Below are 21,544 nucleotides of genomic sequence, written 5' to 3'. Positions count from 1 at the left end.
TATAGCAGTATGGTCCTGCGAGGGTATTGCCATGGTGGTCACAGTGAGGATTTATTTGCAAAGTGACTGACAGTCAGGAAGTGTTTGTAGGCGGTAACTTGAGGATGAACACTCAAACGCAAGCATATCGCGATCGTGTCAGGGGCATGTCACAGCATGTGACCGCGCAACCATATACACAGTGAATACGGCTCTGGCATCTTAGTTCTGACGTCCAGCCTGCGTGACCAAAGGGTAACTCAGAAGGTCGGTTATCGACCAAGTGGCCGATCTCAGACGTCTCCAGTGGGCATCTCAATACAAATCCCGGCAGCTGCTACACTGGCACATTATCACACAGCCACTGCACACTGAAGTAGCTGCAAAGGCATTTGCCTACATCTCTGAATCAGGCCCTGAGTACACTGCCTTTGAGAAAGTCATGTGATGAAACGCGTTTACGACTCCGTCCACGTCTTTTACTTGGTATACACCTGGCACTCAGCAGTGTGTTGGATCCTCCCAAAAAGCAATGGAAGCAGTGCTAAACCAGATGGATTGTCATTTACCAAAATATTCAATTGTTAAAATAATATAAAAATACAGCAGATTTAAAAATGAATTCATATATATTACACTACAACCATATGCTTCTAGTCACCTTATGATTGCGTACCGCATTCCGCCTGTTCCAAATAACTCTCATAGAACCAGATAAACTTTGTAAGTGGACATGGATAGTTTCTTAGGGCTGACAGCACAGTCCCAGGAACGGTATATCTCACTTCCAATGCTGGAGTAATATCAGTCCCACATTGATTGAATTCAGAAAGATGGGGAGTTCTCACCAGAATTGCGGTGGCTTTTTGAGAGTCCGATCCTTTTAGATGAAATTCAGTCCAACAATTGTCGCATTACCAGTCCAATGATGGTTCAGATGGCGGTCTTCAATTCTCCAGTAGATTGGGGTGACAAGTGAAGCATACACTGACGCGTTTCACAGCCAGAACTACTGCTTTTTCAAAGGTGAATAGAGTTGTAAACTGACAGTGTATTTATACTTAAGTTAATTAACAAATTAATCACACAAGATTAGACAATCCAGCTGTTATGTTAGAATAATAAATAGAATCTTTAGTATATATATATATATATATATATATATATATAAAGCTATAATAAAAGCAGACTCAGAGGCAAATGGAATGTGGAGATCTTATTTTTTCATTATTTTAATAAACAAAAAAAACAGTTTGCTAACTATAAATTTAAATCACTTCCGGAATATGTGTGCTGGAACGTATGGACTAAAAACACATCCTTTCCGAGGGGCTGGGTAGGGATACATCACGTGGACGCTATAATACGTGGTATCTCATCATGAAATAATGACACTAAAGTGTAGATACGATGTTATTTAAATTATATAATATTATTCCATACATACAGCTTGAAGAGGCGAAGAGAAAGAGAACCTGGAAATGAAGGACCAGAGGTTCTCTTTCTCTTCGGCTTTATTAAAATGAGTAAGAATAGTGATATCGGGTCACTGTAATCATGAGATGGGGTCTTATATGAATTGGAAAAGTATAACTACTAATCAAGCTGTATGTATGGAATAATATTATATAATTTAAATAACATTGCATCTACACTTTAGTGTCATTATTTCAGTACGAAAGTATTAGTAGCTAAATTGTTTGTATAATGAATAAACTGATCATGTGATTTGTTTGTGTACTAAATCACATGATTTCATTTGCGTTCCATTTCTCCGGAAGGTGTGTGATGTGTATGGATGATGAGATAGCCCGTGTTATAGCGTCCACGTGCTGTATCCCTACCCAGCCCCTCGTAAAGGATGTGGTTTTAGTCCGGGTGCTGTGGAACATGGGCTGCGGGCCATGGACCGGATGTCACATGACCCCGCTCACGTCCATTGGCTGGAAGGGGAAATGAGGGGAACTTACAATTAGTCATTGCGGTCCAAGGACTGGAAACCCGGCTATTTGCCGTGCGTTGCAGCACCCATAGTCCGGAAGTGATTTCAATTTATAGTTAGTGAACTGTTTTTTTGTTTATTAAAATAATGAAAAAATTAGATCTCCACATTCCATTTGCCTCTGAGTCTGCTTTTATTATAGATATATATAAATACTAAAGATTCTATTGATTATTTTAACATAACAGATGGATTGTCTAATCATGTGTGATTACTTGGTTAATTAACTTAGGTATAACTATACTGTCAGTTTACAACTCTAGTCACCTTTGAAAAAGCAGTAGTTCTGGCTGTGAAACGCGTCAGTGTATGCTTCACTTGTCACCCCAATCTACTGGAGAATTAAAGACCGCCACCTGAACCATCATTGGACCGGTAATGCAACAATTGTTGGAATGAATTTCGTCTAAAAGGATCGGACTCTCAAAAAGCCACCGCAATTCTGGTGAGAACTCCTCATCTTTCTGAATTCAATCAATGTGGGACTGATATTCCTCCAGCGTTGGAAGTGAGATATACCATTCCTGGGACTGTGCTGTTAGCCCTAAGAAACTATCCATGTCCACTTACAAAGTTTATCTGGTCCTATGAGAGTTATTTGGAACAGGTGGAATGCGGTACGCAATCATATGGTGACTAGAAGCATATGGTTATAGTGTATTATATATGAATTCATTTTTAAATCTGCTGTATTTTATTTTATTCTAACAATTAAATATTTTGGTAAATGACAATCCATCTGGTTTAGAACTGTCTCCATTGCTTTTTGTTTTTATGTCTTAGGTGTATCTAACCTAATTTAGGCAGCTGCTTTTACCTCTATTTGAAAAACACCACACGAAGCGCCCTTCCAACCTAGGTTGGTCATTTCTGTTTTGTTGGATCCTCCCGTCTTCCCTCTCCAGCGCTGCCAGGAAACTCCAACCCAGCAGGGATACAGACATACCCCAGCTATTAATACTGGGTATTCCAGATGCCACACATTGCTGTTCTTGTGCCACTATAGAGGCAATCACAATCATTGAGCAATATAGACTCTTAGGCTGCACTATATTATGGATAAGGATCCACAAAAAGACAGCATTTAACTTGATACCAATTAAGATTAATAATTGTGGCAATTCTATTTGTAACATTCCAGTGACTTTGATACTTTTATATTGCATCAGTATTTATTACGCATTTTAATGTGTATTGCGTGTGATTTGTTTGTATTATTACATTTTTAATATATCTTCCATTTGGCATTAACGTCTTTCTATTTTAATTTGTAACCCCAGAAGCGCAGTATGTTTTTATTTATATACAGCTATATATTGAACTGTTTCGATATATAGTGAAAAGTAACAATTTATATTGTCACATCTACATGAAAAGACCCCTTTCTCAAGAAGCCAACACATTTATGCTTCTAACAAACAAGAAGGAAACTAGAAATGTGATTATATCAGACATTATTTAACTTCAATTTCAGGGGAATGTCAAAATATAATCAGTGTGGAACAACTCTGAAGGCTTTGCTTCCATTATGAGGCTCTCTGTACACTGATGCCACTTACGGAAGCAGTGTTAGAATAAAAATGCAGGAATCATAAGTTTTGTGCATAGTACAAGTAATGTAATGATGTGTAATCATCACAGTGCATTGCACGACCTGGCAACAATGACAACTAACGTTATTTAAAAAGGAAACCCAAAACAAAGATTGTTTCTGTTATGATTATATTGTGACAAAGCTGCTACAGTATCTATAGTAAAATGTATTTGTGGCCTTTAGCCTCGTTTACTGATTCCTGAGTTGCCCCTTGTCTCCCTGGTCGCCCTCCCCCCAGTGTCACAGCTTTACTAAAATAAAAGACTCACGTTATATATATAGGGGTCTATTCATGTAGCAGTGAAAACTGTGGAGAAGTGAGCCAGTGGAGAAGAACCAATCAGCATTGAAGTAACATCTATAATTTGCATACTACAAAATCATACAGAGCAGCTGATTGGTTGCCATGGGCATCTTTTCCACTGGCTCACTTCTCCACTCTTTTCACTGCTTCATGAATAGACCCCATAGTGAGACCGGTGCTAACATCAGTTATTAGTGGGTTTCATATTAGATGTTCAGTGAAATCCACATTTTAAATACATAGTGAATGTAAAACTTACAACACACTCTCCTCTCACACAAATGCTATAGGGATCCTTGTATGAGCAGCGTGTTCCATCATGCGCCAGTTGCTTCATTGATGCAATATCTCCAGTTTGTTTGGACTGACAATACAGCTGGCATCTTTTATTGGCTGGAACAATATACAAAAATGGAAAACAGGGTCAGTGTGGCCAGTTCATTTGAATTCATGTTTTAAAGCTATTACAACATTGGTCTTTATCACTGAAATGATTGATGTGTTGATTGTTACCAGGAAGAATGAATTGAACAGGAGGAATGGGTAACAGGCAGACAGGTCGACAGTCATTAGGTCGACCACTATTGGTCGACATACATTAGGACGACATGGTCACTAGGTCGACATGGAAAAAGGTCAACATGAATTTTTCCATTTTTTTTTACTTTTTCATGCTTTACCATCCATGTGGACTACGATTGGGAAGAGTAACCTTGCCCGAAGCAATTCACGGAACTCCGACCCTGGTTGAAAGCTGGGTCAAAGTGCCAGGATTTTTGACCCGGATTGATCCTTTTACACAGAAATTAACCCGGGCTGGTTCAAAAACTCTGTCTGAAACAGGTATAACTGATATTTCTGGACTACGTTTAATTTTAATACCAACATATCCCCAAATTAATGGTGGGCAAAAGGGGCCTAACTTACTGTAATAGGTGATGTGACCAAAGCAAATTGTGAACATGGCTAGGCAAGTCTACTGTGGCTGGGTGGATCAGGGTGTCATGGTGAAGCAATGTCTATGCTTTTGGACATTGATCTTCTTGCTTCCTAAATGTGTCCTAGCTTTAAATCTATGCTATGAATACGTATGAAAGACTCTTCATGCTAGAAACACAGTCTATGAAAACTCTCTCCATGCGGTGATGGTTACTGTGGGACATAAACGTGTAACTAGAAAGGTGTTTTTGTGACATACTGTATGTCTGCATACTCCTGTGCTTCATTTTATAAATATACAGGTTGAGTATCCCTTATCCAAAATGCTTGGGACCAGAGGTATTTTGGATATCGGATTTTTCCGTATTTTGGAATAATTGCATGCCATAATGAGATATCATGGTTATGGGACCCAAGTCTAAGCACAGAATGCATTTATGTTACATATACACCTTATACACACAGCCTGAAGGTCATTTTAGCCAATATTTTTTATTACTTTGTGCATTAAACAAAGTGTGTCTACATTCACACAATTCATTTATGTTTCATATACACCTTATACACACAGCCTGAAGGTCATTTAATACAATATTATTAATAACTTTGTGTATTAAACAAAGTTTGTGTACATTGAGCCATCAAAAAACAAAGGTTTCAATATCTCACTCTCACTCAAAAAAGTCCGTATTTCGGAATATTCCGTATTTCGGAATATTTGGATATGGGATACTCAACCTGTATAACGTAATGTAATAAATAATGACTCACTTTGAGGGCACAGGAAAGATGGTACAACAACATTAGAAGGTAAGAGCTGCACTTTTTAAAAGTTAATCAGGGGATATAAAAATATTAAAATAAATTTATACCAAGATTAATACTACAAACATTAATAAGAACAAACACATTAATGCAGAGTTTCCCAAACTTGCCATTACAGGATATTAATGCTTGGGCACTGGTGACTTATTTAGTACCTCAGTCAATTTGATTTAACCATTTGAACTCAAGCATGGATATCCTTAAAACCTGGACTGTAATGGTAGAGTTTGGGAAACTCTGCATTAACATTTTTAGTATTAGACTTTCTATAAATTCACTCTTATGCTATGGTGACAGCTGCCAGCAGTTTATGATGGAGGTTACTGTAGTTCATACTTCCTTACAATGCAGAGCATGGTAGAGGAAGATGTGCAGAAATGGTGCATTGGGTTGGAGGTCACACACATTTGTTACCGCACCTCCATTACTATGAGGACAACTGCAGCTAGGAGTAGTCAGTGCTGACTGCTCTCCTCAACACTTACTGTACATTTTAATGTTGCAGTATTTCTCATTGGTATTTACAGATTTTTCCCCCCCTTTATAATAGCTGCTTATATAGAAGATCAGGCTGGTGAAGGTGTGATTTGATTCATTTACAGAGGACTGAACACAATTGTTATATGTCTGATTGTGTACGAGTTATGTACATTGTTTGTCTCTGCACTAGAGCAGCAGATAAGCCTGAGGGCTAGAATTATTGTACAGATTTGCAAAGCATTCTTTGCTAAGTATGGAGTAGGTGCACGTAGTGTCATTGAAGTATAAAACAATATTTTTGTGGAGCAGGATTACTGAAATGAGGTAATAGAACACATTTTTCAACCTTCACATGTGCTTCTCCACCAAGGTGACTAAACAACTTAGTAAAAAGTTTCACATACAGAAAAGTAATAAATGTAATGAAGACAGTCCGGGTGTTCTCTTGCTGTCATGGGATAAATAAACCATCAATAAGCATTTTAGGAGGAAAATGCAGATACATAATTTAGCAAAAGGGGGGAGATTGGACATAATTGTGAAATTAACACTTCTGCACAATGCCACATTGCACACTTATGCATCTCCAGAGTGTGAATAGTGGGCATGCAACTTGCTGTGCACTAGGAGTACCATTCACTTACAGTGGCGCAAAACCAAGGTTTTTTATGTGCCAATCCAGTGTGCTTGGTAAATTAGGCCAAGTGTATGTAGTAGGTTAGTCAATGAACGCAGTGATGTCTACTTATAAAGCTCAACCATCCAACCATAGACTGACCAACATTCTGCTGATCTCATAACCCAATGTGATGATCTTTCCTCCATTAGCTAATATAAAACAAAGCTCATGATTATTAGAAAACGTGTGTATTTTGGACTAGCAATGTTAAATCACATGAAAGAACATTTAAAAACCGATCTGCTATCTAATTAGGACCCTGAGAAGGTCATTTAACTACACGCTTCTCTCTTAGGGCCTGATTCTGAGTTCCAGGCAATCTCCACGCAATGCCTAGTTTCACGTAGTTGAGCGAATTTTTGCAACTATGCATGCACTGAAGCAAGTAAATGCACAAGGATGATATTGCAATCAGGACAGACGGTATCAGAAATGGGACGAAAAAGTGAGGGGCGATCCTGGGTGGTCACTGGGACGTGGCTAGAAGTGATCACAAAAAAGTCAGTTTCATAGTCAGTGAAAGCAGCTGGGCTCCCAGATGTGCATCTGCAGCAATGGGTGGCCGTAGCCAGATATAGAAAGTGCATCTGAGCTATAGTGCACCAGTGGTGGCATCTAAAGAAACACCGACAGTACTACAGCTTGTACAGATGCTGAGAGTGGGTGTCTCAGTCCTTACATATTCAGATGAAGGCTACTACAGAAGCCATGACTCATAATATAGACACAGCAGCATCCATCTCTGAATTGGAGGATAAGATTGAGTCATAAATTCAATATAAACAAAATAGCAGACATAGCAGCTAATTTAAAAAAAAAAAATCACAATTAATTACCAAGAACAGTGTAAGCAGTCTTATGAAAGGTTAATGTTAATTTCATGGGAAACTTGGGATAACTGGAGTCTTTCCAAGGTCCACAAATCATTAATTTACTAAACAGCATACATTGTAAGTATAGATATACTTTGTAGTTAATAAGTTAAATCCACATTATACTCCCTAAAATGAATAATCTGCTCAACTATGCAAAAGGCTAACCTCCTCCACTATTCTTTCCTATTCTATTTATCACATCCCTGCAGACATGTTTTTCTTACTAATCTACACCCTGATTAAAGTAAACTATACACTTGAATATTATTTAATAAACAAAAATGTACGCAGTATGGAACATGGTGTCATTTATCAGCCCTGCATGCAACCATACTAACCCGGCCCACTCCACAGCATTTTCAATGAACCGCAGAGAGGGGTTAACGATGAGCTGTCCCATAGGGGCTCAACTGTACCATTTACTGAAAAGAATTTTGCTCCACTCTATATCACATCATTGTAATGTTCCATTTCCAGTGACATTTTTGTGCATACATTACATGCATGCCATACAAACATGTAAGGCATAATAGGACAGTTACTCAAATGCACTGTATGTCCATATACATAACTAGAAAGCAATCTTGGTAGTAAATTCAGTTGAGTAAGCAAATGTATGGTTCTAAAAAAAAATAAAAACAATATTTTATTTAACAAAATAAAATGTATGATAAAAATAATGGGATGTAGATCATGGCAAATGAGCAAATGTTGACTTTATGTAAGCACTCTGCACTGGAATAAGATCGCCTACTGCATGTGATTTGAAGCTGCGGATGTCTTTGATAGAGTGGGAGGTTCTGTTTAATAACAAGAACACTTCGGAAATGTGGGATGTTTTAAAAGGGTTGCTGGATAGCAATATTCATAACTTTATTCCCATAGGCAGTAAACGCAGGAGTATTAAACTGAAACCGATGTGGCTTAAGAAGGTTAAGGCAGAAATGGATTAAAAAAAAGCGGGCTTTCAAAGCATTTAAATCTAATGGAAAGGAGGAGTCTTTCAAGTATTACAAGGAGTGTAATAAGAAATGCAAAAAAGCAATAAGAGCAGCTAAAATGGAAAATGATAAGCAAATCGCTACAGAGAGTAAAACCAATCCTAAAAAGTATAGACAGGTTCCGCAGGAGACATGGGCACTTTAAGACTTTCAAAAGGGGTGTGCACTGGCTCCTCCCTCTATGCCCCTCCTCCAGACTCCAGTTATAGGAACTGTGTCCAGGGAGACGGACATATTTCGAGGAAAGAATTTATTGTTAAACTAAGGTGATATTCATACCAGTACACACCTCAAGCACGCCGTACAACGTGGTATTCAACAGAACACAAGCCGACGGCATGAACAATTTCAGCAACAGGCTGACTATAAACAGAACACAACAGGTGTGTAACCATAACCAATGACTGCAGATACAGTACGCACTGGGACGGGCGCTTAGCATCCTAAATGGACTAAGAGAAAAGGATTTACCGGTAGGTATTAAAATCCAATTTTCTCATATGTCCTAGAGGATGCTGGGGACACCAAAAAAACCATGGGGTTATACCAAAGCTCTAGAATGGGCGGGAGAGTGCGGATGACTCTGCAGCACTGATTGACCAAACTTAAGGTCTTCATCGGCCAAGGTGTCAAACTTGTAGAACTTTGCAAAAGTCTTTGACCCCGACCAAGTAGCTGCCTGGCAAAGTTGCAATGCCGAGACCCCCCGGGCAGCCGCCCAGGATGTGCCCACCTTTCTAGTAGAATGGGCTTTTACCGATTTCGGTAACGGCAATCCAGCCATGGAATGAGCATGCTGAATCATGTTACAGATCCAGCATGCAATGGTCTGCTTGGAAGCAGGACACCCAACCTTGTTGGGAGCATACAGGACAAACAGAGCCTCTGTTTTCCTAATCTGAGCTGTTCTGGTGACATAAATCTTCAAAGCTCTGACCACATCCAGAGATTTTGACTCAGCGAAGGCGTCAGTAGCCACAGGCACCACAATAGGTTGGTTCATGTGGAAAGAGGAAACCACCTTCGGTAGAAATTGTTGATGTGTCCTCAATTCAGCTCTATCTTCATGGAAGATCAAATAAGGGCTCTTGTGAGACAAGGCCGCCAACTCAGACACCCACCTTGCAGATGCCAAGGCCAACAGGATGACCACTTTCCAAGTGAGGAATTTAAACTCCACCTTCCGTAAAGGTTCAAACCAATGTGATTGAAGGAACTGCAACACCACATTAAGATCCCATGGTGCCACTGGAGGCACAAATGGAGGTTGGATGTGCAACACGCCTTTCACGAAAGTCTGAACTTCTGGAAGGGAGGCCAATTGTTTCTGAAACAATTGGCCGAAATCTGTACCTTATTTGAGCCCAATTTTAGGCCCGCATCCACACCTGCTTGTAGAAAATGGAGAAAATGTCCTAGCCAAAACTCCTCCGTAGGAGCCCCCTTGGATTCACACCAAGAAACATATTTTCTCCAAATACGGTGGTAATGTTCAGACGTTACCCCTTTTCTGGCCTGAATAAGTGTGGGAATGACTTCACTGGGAATACCCTTACGGGCTAAGATTTTGCGCTCAACCGCCATGCCGTCAAACGTAGTTGCGGTAAGTCCTGATACACGCATGGCCCCTGTTGTAACAGGTCCTCGTGCAGAGGAAGAGGCCAGGGATCTCCTATGAGTAATTCCTGAAGATCTGGATACCAAGCCCTCCTTGGCCAGTCTGGGACAATGAGGATCGCCCGGATCTTTGTTCTTCTTATGATTTTTAGAACCTTTGGAATGAGAGGAAGTGGACGGAATACATACACCGACTGAAACACCCACGGTGTCACCAGTGCATCCACTGCAATTGCTTGTGGGTCCTTTGACCTGGAACAATATCTCTGAAGCTTCTTGTTGAGACGAGATGCCATCATGTCTACTTGAGCATCTCTCCAACGACTTGTCACCTCTGCGAAGACTTCTTGGTGGAGGCCCTAATCTCCTGGATGGAGATCGTGTCTGCTGAGGAAGTCTGCTTCCCAGGGTATGCAGTCAGTTTACCTCCAATCAAAATCCCGACTTCAAAATCCCGACACCTATTGACCGATGGTCAAAATCCCGACATGGACAAAACACCGACATTTAAAATACCTACCAGGTCAAAATACCGACATGTAAAATGCAGACAGGTCAAAATACCGACATGAGTTTTTCATGATTTTTGTCATTGAAACCAACTTGTTCATACTTTACCATCCCAGTGGACCTGGAGGGGGAATATAATAGTGTGCCGAGCGCAGCGAGGCACCGTGCCCGAAGCATGGCGAGTGCAGCGAGCCATGCGAGGGGTTGCGGTACACTTTATATGGTGTCCATGTTGACTTATGTCGACATACACAAAAAAACAACCAAAACCGCATGTCGATATTTTGACCTGTCGGCAATTTATATGTCGGTATTTTGACCTTGTCGGTATTTTAAATGTCGGTATTTTGTCCATGTCGGGATTTTGACCTTGTCGGGATTTTTACCATCAGTCAATTGGTGTCGGGATTTTGAACGTCAGGATTTTGATTGGAGGTATTTCATACCGATCCCCTTCCCAGTTGTCCACTCCTGGAATGAATATCGCTGACAGAGCGCTTGTATGCTTTTCCGCCCAGCGGAAAATCCTTGTGGCTTCTGCCATTGCCGCTCTACTTTTCGTTCCGCCCTGACGGTTTATGTACGCTACTGCTGTTACATTTTCCGACTGGATCAGCACAGGTAGATCTCGAAGAAGATGTTCCGCTTGCAGAAGGCCATTGTAAATGGCCCTTAACTCCAGAACATTTATGTGGAGACAAGTTTCCTGACTTGACCATCTTCCTTGGAAGTTTTCTCCCATTGTGACTGCGCCCCAGCCTCGGAGGCTTGCATTAGTGGTCACTAGGATCCAGTCCTGTATCCCGAACCTGCCCCCCTCTAGGAGGTGAGAACTGTGTAGCCACCACAGGAGTGATACCCTGGTTTTGGAAGGCAGGATTATCCTTCGGTGCATGTGTAGGTGGGACCTGGACCACTTGTCCAACAGGTCCCACTGGAACGCTCTGGCATGGAACCTGCCAAACTGAATGGCCTCGTAGGCCGCAACCATCTTCCCCAGCAACCGAATGCATTGATGGATTGACACTCTTGCTGGCTTCAGAATTTGTTTGACCAGACTCTGAAGTTCCAAAGCCTTTTCCACTGGAAGAAAAACTTTCTGTAGTTCTGTGTCCAATATCATTCCCAAAAACGACAACCGCGTTGTCGGAATCAACTGTCATTTTGGCAAGTTTAGGAGCCAACCATGTTGCTGAAGGACTGTCAGGGAGAGTGCAACTTTTTTTTACCAACTGGTCCCTGGATCTCGCCTTTATCAAGAGATCGTCCAAGTATGGGATAATCATGACTCCTTGCTTGCGAAGGAGAACCATCATCTCCGCCATCACTTTGGTGAAAATCCTCGGAGCCGTGGACAGACCAAACGGCAACGTTTGAAATTGGTAATGACAATCCTGAATTGCAAACCTCAGGTAAGCCTGATGCGGAGGATAAATGGGAACATGTAAGTAGGCATCCTTTATGTCCACCGACACCATAAAATCCCCTTCCTCCAGACTGGAGATCACTGCTCGGAGAGACTCCATCTTGAATTTGAATTTCTTTAGGTAGAAATGTAGGGATTTCAGGTTTAGGATTGGTCTGACCGAGCCGTCCGGCTTCGGGACCACAAACAGGCTCGAATAAAAGCCTTCTCCCTGTTGTGACTGGGGAACCCTGACGATAACTTGATTTTGACACAACTTTTGTATTGTGTCGCAAACTACCTCCCTGTCCGGAAGAGAAGCTGGTAAGGCCGATTTGAAAAAACGGCGAGGGGGAACGTCTTGAAAATCCAGCTTGTACCCTTGGGATACTATTTGTAAAACCCATGGGTCTAGGTCCAAACGAACCCAAAACTGACTGAAGAGTTTGAGATGTGCCCCCACTGGTGCAGACTCCCGCATAGGAGCCCCAACGTCATGCGGTGGAAGTGGCAGAAGCCTGGGAGGACTTCTGCTCCTGGGAGCCTGACAAGGCTGGTGATCGTTTACCTCTTCCCCTTCCTCTAGTAGCAAGGAAGGAGGAACCTTGGCCCTTTCTGTATTTATTGGGCCGAAAGGACTGCATCTGATAGTGATGCGTTTTCTTTTGTTGTGAAGGAACATAAGGCAAAAAGGATGACTTACCCGCGGTAGCTGTAGATACCAAATCATCAAGGCCGTCACCAAATAAAGCCTTGCCTTTATATGGTAGAGATTCCATACTTTTCTTGGAATCAGCATCAGCATTCCATTGGTGAATCCACAACGCTCGTCTAGCTGAGACTGCCATGGCATTGGCCTTTGATCCCAAAAGACCAATATCTCTCGCAGCTTCCTTAAGGTATGCTGCAGCATCCTTGATATAACCCAGCGTCAAGAGGATGCTATCTATTTCAGAAGACAGGTCTGAGTAGCGTACCTGTGGTCGCATAAATGGACTTTAACGTAGTTTCTTGTTTTCGATCCGCAGGATCCTTAAGGGCCGCCGTGTCAGGTGACGGGAGCGCCACCTTTTTAGACAAACGTGACAGGGCCTTGTCCACGGTGGGTGGTGACTCCCACTTTTCCCTATCCGCTGAGGGAAATGGATAAGCTACCGTAATTCTTTTGGGAATCTGAAACTTTCTGTCAGGACCTTCCCAGACTTTTTCAAATAGCGTGTTCAGTTCATGAGAGGGAGGAAACGTTATCTCAGGTTTCCTTTCCTTATACATACAGACCCTTTTATCAGGGACAGCCGGGTCTTCAGTGATATGTATACCTCTTTAACTGCCACAATCATGTACTGAATGCTTTTTGCCAACTTTGGATCTAATCTGGAATCGCTATAGTCGACACTGGAATCAGAGTTTCTGTCGGTATCGGTATCTTTTACTAATACGAGCTACATTAGCATTCAAAGCATTCAATACCTTTACCCAATCAGGAGTCGGCGGTGCCGACACGGTCACCCCCACCTCCTTTTGCGTCTCTACTACAGTCTCCTCCTGTGAAGAACACTCAGCCTCAGACATGCCGACACACGTGTAATACACACCCACAGACACACTGGGCTTATAGGGGATAGACCCACAGAGAAGCCTGTCAGAGAGACACAGAGGGAATTTGCCAGCTCACACCCCAGCGCCAAAACAATGGGTCAGAAGCGTTAACTAAAATGCCCCAGACCTGTAGTGCTTTTTATATTATATAATATTGCACCAAATAACCTGGGTCCCCCCCCGTTTTGCACCCTGATACTTGTATAGCAGTGTGAGGAAGGACCAGCGTCTCTGCAGCCAGCGGAGAAGAAATGGCGCCGAGTGAGCTGTGGGGACGAAGCTCCGCCCCCTTAATGGCACGCTTCCGTCCAGCTCTTTTATAATAGATTAGGACAGTGTCTTACACTAATGTTCCCTATTGCCAAACTTTTGCTGAGGTATTTTAAGCTGCCCAGGGCGCCCCCCCTCCACGCCCTGCACCCAGAAGTGTTGTGTGTGTGAGCGGGAGCTTGGCGCGCAGCGTCCTTCCACTGCGCGGTACCTCAGAGAAATGCCGTCACTGAAGTCTTCGTTCTTCTTCTACTCACCTGTCTTCTGACTTCTGGCTCTGTAAGGGGGGTGACGGCCGGCTGTGGGAGCGAGCATCTGAGCGTACCCAGCGATCAAACCCGCAGGAGCTAATGGTGTCCTGTAGCCAGAAGCAGAGCCGTTGAACTCACTAGAAGTGGGTCATACTTCTCTCCCCTCAGTCCCACGAAGCAGGGAGGTTGTTGCCAGCAGCCTCCCTGAACATAAAAAATCTAACAAAAAAGTATTTTCAGAGAAACTCAGTAGAGCTCCCCTGTAGTGCGTCCAGTCTCACTGGGCACAATTCTAAAACTGGAGTCTGGAGGAGGTGCATAGAGGGAGGAGCCAGTGCACACCCCTTTTGAAAGTTTTAAAGTGCCCATGTCTCCTGCGGATCCCGTCTATACCCCATGGTTCTTTTGGTGTCCCCAGCATCCTCTAGGACATATGAGAAAATGAGGTTCAATACAGACAAATGCAAGGTTATGCATTTTGGGACTCAAAACAAACTTGCATCCTACATATTAAATGGGGAACGCCTAGGGGAAACAGAGTTGGAAAAAGATTTGGGGGTATTCATTGATAATAGGCTTAATAACCATACACAATGTCAAAACGCAGTAAAGAAGGCAAGTAAGGTGCTAGCGTGCATAAAAAGGGGAATTGAGACAAGGGACTCGGATGTAATCATGCCGTTGTATAAGGCATTGGTACGTCCGCACCTGGAATATTGTGTTCAGTTCTGGGCACCATTGTATAAAAAAAGACATCAGTGAACTCGAAAGTGTTCAAAGGCGAGCTACTAAATTGATTAAAGGCCTAGAAGGACTGGACTATAAGGAAATACTTACTAGGCTGAATATGTATACACTAGAAAAGAGGCGCCTAAGAGGAGATATTATTAATATCTTCAAATATGTAAAGGGACATCACAAAGAGTTATCAGAGGAATTATTTATTAAAAGAACACAGTTTAGGACACGTGGGCACTCGCTGCGACTGGAGGAGAGAAAGTTCCGAACGCAACGGAGGAAAGGGTTCTTCACTGTTAGGGCAATCAGGATGTGGAATTCCCTGCCAGGGAAGGTGGTAATGGCGGACTCTGTAATTGTATTTAAAAAAAGGAATGGATACATTTCTGAATGAAAAAGCTATCCAAGGTTATAATACTTAAAATATCAATGTGGTTAATCCGGGGGTAACATGAGTTATAGTAGCTAACTAGTCATAAAACATTATTTAGCAAGTATGTAGAATCATCACAACTTAAAACAGGTTGAACATGATGGGCAATTTGCCTCTATTCAACCTCAAATACTATGTTACATCATTTCTCTGTTTCCGCAGTGTAAGGTGGCATCAAATAAATTGCCCTTAGTGTAATGACGGGTTAATTACCAATCACCACTAGAGAGGATGAGGTACAGAACAAACTATTGACCTCTAACACCGCCACCACCATTGGGGCTGTATCCACCAACCCTGGGAAGCAGTATTTAGACAATAACCCCTGGGATAGTGCTTGGAGTACAACCTACCCACCCTGGTGACCAGGACATGGATGATGTGTTTGTTATTTCCTATGGAAGTGTTGCTATACCTTGCCCAGCACTTTCCCCAATTATTCTAATTAGCCAGATTACACAACAACTAATAAAGCAGGGTGTCTGGCTTATTAAGTTCAAAATAAAAAAGCAAATAAGAAAAAGTAACCACTCACCATCTTAGATGAGAGGGATTATAATATAGTTTCTAGTCTAATTTTGCCCACTTTAAATGTGATCTCCTTTGTGCAGTTGGATTCCGGAGGTGAATGCTTATGCCTTTCCATTCTCCCTTGTGTATGGTAAGAAATATCCTAGAGTGGTTATAGCTGGGGCTGGTTACAAAATTTCACAAAAGTTTGACACTTTATTTATTTACTTCTGAGGTCAGAACAGTACTATTCTCATCAGTGTTCATACATCCAACTTTCCTGTACATCAATACTGTGTATAAAGATGACAGGTTACATCACATTGCTTTTTTTTTGCTACTAAAGTACCATGATTTTTCATAATGAAATGACGTTGTTCTCACCATCAGGATGCTCATATGGCAGCCAATGATGTTTGGAATTCTGGTACTCGAAGTGGGAGTTTTTCTGCTGACACTGTTGTGCTCTGAAGTCTTCAAAGTGTTTAGGGCATTCTTCTGTGCTGCACAGTTGATATTCATAATTTAGTCCAGAGCAGTCTTGGCCCCCATTCACTGGCCTAAGAAAAGAAAATCATTTGGGTGAAAAGACAAACAGAACAAAAACACTGAATATGAAATAAAGAATAGCTGAGTAAGAATATAAATAAATAATTTGTTTTGAATTATAAATATTCATCTCTGAATAGAATACAGGTTATAAATAATTGGGTTCATACTTTATATTCACGATCTGGTAAGATTATTCCTAATAACTATGTATTAAACAACTAAATTAAGTGGTAAGGGTTATCTCAATGTTCTGTTAAACATTACACTTCAGGTAATACTACTTTTAATAAATGGTACTGAAATTTATAGTATATACTACAAATTAAAAGGGAAATAGCAGAGATGTTACCAGTTCATGTAAAACCTATTCTCTGTGCTTTCAGATATTTCCTTAATAAACTGTGGGTTCCTTTCGTTAACATACTGTATGTGTGTGAATCAGTTGTTTAAACAATTGTTTATTTGTATTTGGTTATTGATAATAAAATATATACTTTATAAAGTCCCCGTCATTTCCATTTCACTTACTGTGTTACTCTCAACAGATGTATATACATACTGTATATGCACACAGATAGATAGACAGACAGACAGACAGACAGACAGATGGATGGATAGAGGGGCAAATTTAGGGGAGAGGGAGCCACTAGGCACAATAGAGAGGACCCCCCCCCCCCTGCATGAGTTAATAGGCTACTTATAAAAAGCCACTATTACTTTTTTTTTTTGGGGGGGGGGGCGTTAATTATGTATAAAAATTTACTAAGCAGGACAACTTAAAGGGGCAGTATGTGCATGTCCTACTCATTTACACTTCATTCAAGATGGCATATGGTACAGTACAGTGGAAATATTTAGCGGTTAGCGGTACTTTTTGGACTTATGGTACCAACACAAGCATCCAAGTGCCAACCCAAAACAAGTGCAGCACCCAGGCATATGCCTCAAATGCCTAATAAGAAATTTGACACTGTGTGCATATATATATATATATATATATATATGTATATGTATATATATATATACACACATACATACATATATACAAGAGTTTGTGGAGCCGGCACTCCCCATCTGTCAGGATAATGTGCGACGGTGCCTTCCAATTACCACACTCCTGCTCGAATTTGGCACAAATATGTAAAGCATGCGGCGGCACTCAGACGTCTGAAATAAAGATCACTTAAACTCTCCCGTGATGGGTCAACGTATCAGAGTCCTTTACTTTAACTCTTTCGTCAGGATACAGGTGAAATGACATCAGTGAGTTTAAATAGGAAACAAACTTTGAGAGATCTGTTAGTAAGAACTGATGTCACACAACCAGTTAGGGGGCACAATACCTTTTTAGGTCCCATCAAAAAAGGATGCATTAAATGTGCTAATTGTGTCACCTGCAGATCAATGATCAGTGGAGACACATTCAGGCACCCTAGATCTGGTAAAGCTTATAAAATTAGACATCATTTGACATGTACAACACGCTTTGTTATATATATGATTACATGTCCTTGCAGCCTTAATAATATAGGAAAGACTGAAACAATGTTCAAGGAGCGGATTGCAAATCATAAGAGTGCTGTAAAAAATTAATTACATAAAAAACATAGCGACCAACCGGTAGCCAAACACTTTCGATCAGCAGGTCACAATATTTCTATGCTCAAATACCGAATGAGAGATCACGTGCCTCCGTTGAAGAGAGGCGGCGATCGAGGTAAGGCTCTATTATGGCTTGAATCCAAGTGGATTTATAGACTACAGACCCTAACCCAGTATGGTTTAAACGAACTATTGGGCTTGAATTGTTTTATATAACACTGTGAATGTGATGGAGTGCTGACAGTTGTGATAGCTGGAGCATGTCTTAATTAACTTCTTCTGACATTATCATCTTGTTTTCGTTTATGCTATAGATGGTATAAATCAATACATACAGCCCGCTAAGGCGATCCTCGGCAGCTACTGTCCGTGTGCCCTATCTTTGTTGAAACTATACAGGGACTAAGGGTGCCCTGATTATACATCAACATAAACAAGAACAGTTTCTATTTGCAACATATTATCTTGTAATTTGAACAAGTAGCTACATTACTAATGGACTTGTCAGTATCTCATACAGAGGTTTTTTATTCATGACACTTTTTTAGCTTACACAATGGAGCACCATTTTTTAAGTAGTTTATGTTAAATACTCACTCATGTTTTTTAATGTAACTTTGTATGGTATCTGGATAGTAAAAATACGATTTTACTTACCGGTAAATCTATTTCTCATAGTCCGTAGAGGATGCTGGGGACTCTGTAAGGACCATGGGGATAGACGGGCTCCGCAGGAGACATGGGCACTTGAAGAAAGAATTTAGTTCCTGGTGTGCACTGGCTCCTCCCTCTATGCCCCTCCTCCAGACCTCAGTTAGAGAACTGTGCCCAGAGGAGATGGACAGTACGAGGAAAGGATTTTGTTAATCCAAGGGCAAGATCCATACCAGCCACACCAATCACACCGTATAACTTGTGATAACTACCCAGTCAACAGTATGAAAACAACATATCATCAGTTGAAGACCGATGCATCTATAACATAACCCTTATTGAAGCAATAACTATATACAAGTATTGCAGAAGAAGTCCGCACTTGGGACGGGCGCCCAGCATCCTCTACGGACTACGAGAAATAGATTTACCGGTAAGTAAAATCTTATTTTCTCTAACGTCCTAGAGGATGCTGGGGACTCCGTAAGGACCATGGAGATTATACCAAAGCTCCCAAACGGGCGGGAGAGTGCGGATGACCCTGCAGCACCGATTGAGCAAACATGAGGTCCTCCTCAGCCAGGGTATCAAACTTGTAGAATTTTGCAAAAGTGTTTGAACCCGACCAAGTAGCAGCTAGACACAGTGTAGTGCCGAGACCCCCCGGGCAGCCGCCCAAGAAGAGCCCACCTTCCTAGTGGAATGGGCCTTGAGTTTTCCTGACTCTAGACGTTCTGGCTACGTAAATTTTTAAAGCCCTGACCACATCAAGTAACTCGGAATCCTCCAAGTCACGTGTAGCCACAGGCACCACAACAGGTTGGTTCATATGAAAAGATGAAACCACTTTTGGCAGAAATTGCGAACAGGTCCGCAATTCTGCTCTATCCAAATGGAAAACCAAATAGGGGCTTTTATGTGACAAAGCCGCTAATTCAGCCGAAGCCAAGGCTAATAACATGACCACCTTCCACGTAAGATATTTCAACTCCACCGTTTTAAGTGGTTCAAACCAGTGTGACTTTAGGAAACTTAACACCACGTTAAGATCCCAAGGTGCCACCGGAGGCACAAAAGTAGGCTGAATATGCAGCACTCCCTTTACAAAAGTCTGAACTTCTGGGAGAGAAGCCAATTATTTTTGAAAGAAAAAAATAGGGCCGAAATCTGGACCTTAATGGAACCTAATTTAAGGCCCAAATTCACTCCAGTTTGTAGGAAGTGTAGGAAACGGCCCAGATGGAATTCTTCTGTAGGAGCATTCTTGGTCTCACACCAAGAAACATATTTTCGCCATATACGGTGATAATGTTTTGCTGTTACTTCCTTCCTAGCCTTTATCAGCGTAGGGATAACCTCAACCGGAATGCCTTTTTCTGCTAGGATCCGGTGTTCAACCGCCATGCCGTCAAACGCAGCCGCGGTAAGTCTTGGAACAGACAGGGTCCCTGTTGCAACAGGTCCTGTCTTAGAGGAAGAGGCCACGGATCTTCTGTGAGCAGTTCCTGCAGATCCGGATACCAGGTCCGTCTTGGCCAATCTGGAACAATGAGGATTGTTCTCACTCCTTTTCTTCTTATTATCCTCAACACCTTTGGTATGAGAGGAAGAGGAGGAAATACATAGACTAACCGGAACACCCACGGTGTCACTAGGGCGTCTACCGCTACTGTCTGAGGGTCTCTTGACCTGGCGCAATACCTCTGTAGCTTTTTGTTGAGGCATGTCTATCTGTGGCAGTTCCCACCGACTCACAATCTGTGCGAAGACTTCTGGATGAAGTCCCCACTCTCCCGGGTGTAGGTCGTGTCTGCTGAGGAAGTCTGCTTCCCAGTTGTCCACTCCCGGAATGAACACTGCTGACAGTGCGCTTACATGATTCTCCGCCCAGCGAAGAATTCTGGTGGCTTCCGCCATTGCTACTCTGCTCCTTGTGCCGCCTTGGCGGTTTACATGAGCCACTGTGGTGATGTTGTCTGACTGGATCAGAACTGGTTGGTCGCGAAGTAAGGTCTCCGCTTGACGTAGGGCATTGTATATGGCCCTTAGCTCCAGGATGTTGATGTGAAGACAAGTCTCTTGACTTGACCAAAGACTCTGGAAATTTCTTCCCTGTGTGACTGCTCCCCAACCTCGGAGGCTTGCATCCGTGGTCACCAGGATCCAGTCCTGAATGCCGAATCTGCGGCCCTCGAGAAGGTGAGCACTCTGCAGCCACCACAGTAGTGACACCCTGGCCCTGGGGGACAGGGTGATCAACCGATGCATCTGAAGATGTGACCCGGACCACTTGTCCAGTAGGTCCCATTGGAAAGTCCTCGCATGGAACCTGCCGAAGGGAATGGCCTCGTATGACGCCACCATCTTTCCCAGGACTCGAGTGCACTGACACCTGTTTTGGTTTCAATAGGTTCTTGACCAGAGTAATGAGTTCCTGGGCCTTCTCTATCGGGAGATAAACCCTCTTCTGGTCCGTGTCCAGAATCATGCCCAAGAAGGGTAGACGAGTCGTAGGAACCAACTGCGACTTTGGAATATTGAGAATCCAGCCGTGTTGCTGTAACACTTTCAGTGAAAGAGATACCCTGTTCAGCAACTGCTCTCTTGATCTCGCTTTTATGAGGAGATCGTCCAAGTACGGGATAATTGTGACACCTTGCTTCCGCAGGAGCACCATCATTTCCGCCATTACCTTGGTGAAAATCCTCGGGCCGTTGAGAGACCA

At 42.2% G+C, this 21,544-nt stretch overlaps 1 protein-coding gene across 3 annotated transcripts in view; it reads right to left on the bottom strand.

Moving 5' to 3' along the window:
- Window positions 1-21,544, bottom strand: part of ADAMTS3 (ADAM metallopeptidase with thrombospondin type 1 motif 3) — a 375,923-nt gene that overhangs the window by 76,233 nt on the left and 278,146 nt on the right. For all 3 annotated transcript variants that reach the window (XM_063920099.1, XM_063920100.1, XM_063920101.1), the window contains 2 exons: window positions 16,396-16,571; window positions 4,139-4,272 (listed from right to left, as the gene is read on the bottom strand). In XM_063920099.1, the coding sequence (XP_063776169.1) occupies window positions 4,139-4,272; window positions 16,396-16,571 (310 nt within the window). The remainder of the gene's footprint in view (window positions 1-4,138; window positions 4,273-16,395; window positions 16,572-21,544) is intronic.

The sequence above is a fragment of the Pseudophryne corroboree genome, chromosome 1 (assembly GCF_028390025.1).
Source record: "Pseudophryne corroboree isolate aPseCor3 chromosome 1, aPseCor3.hap2, whole genome shotgun sequence".
Lineage (NCBI taxonomy): Eukaryota > Metazoa > Chordata > Amphibia > Anura > Myobatrachidae > Pseudophryne > Pseudophryne corroboree.
This window is presented reverse-complemented; position numbering and strand designations above follow the sequence as displayed.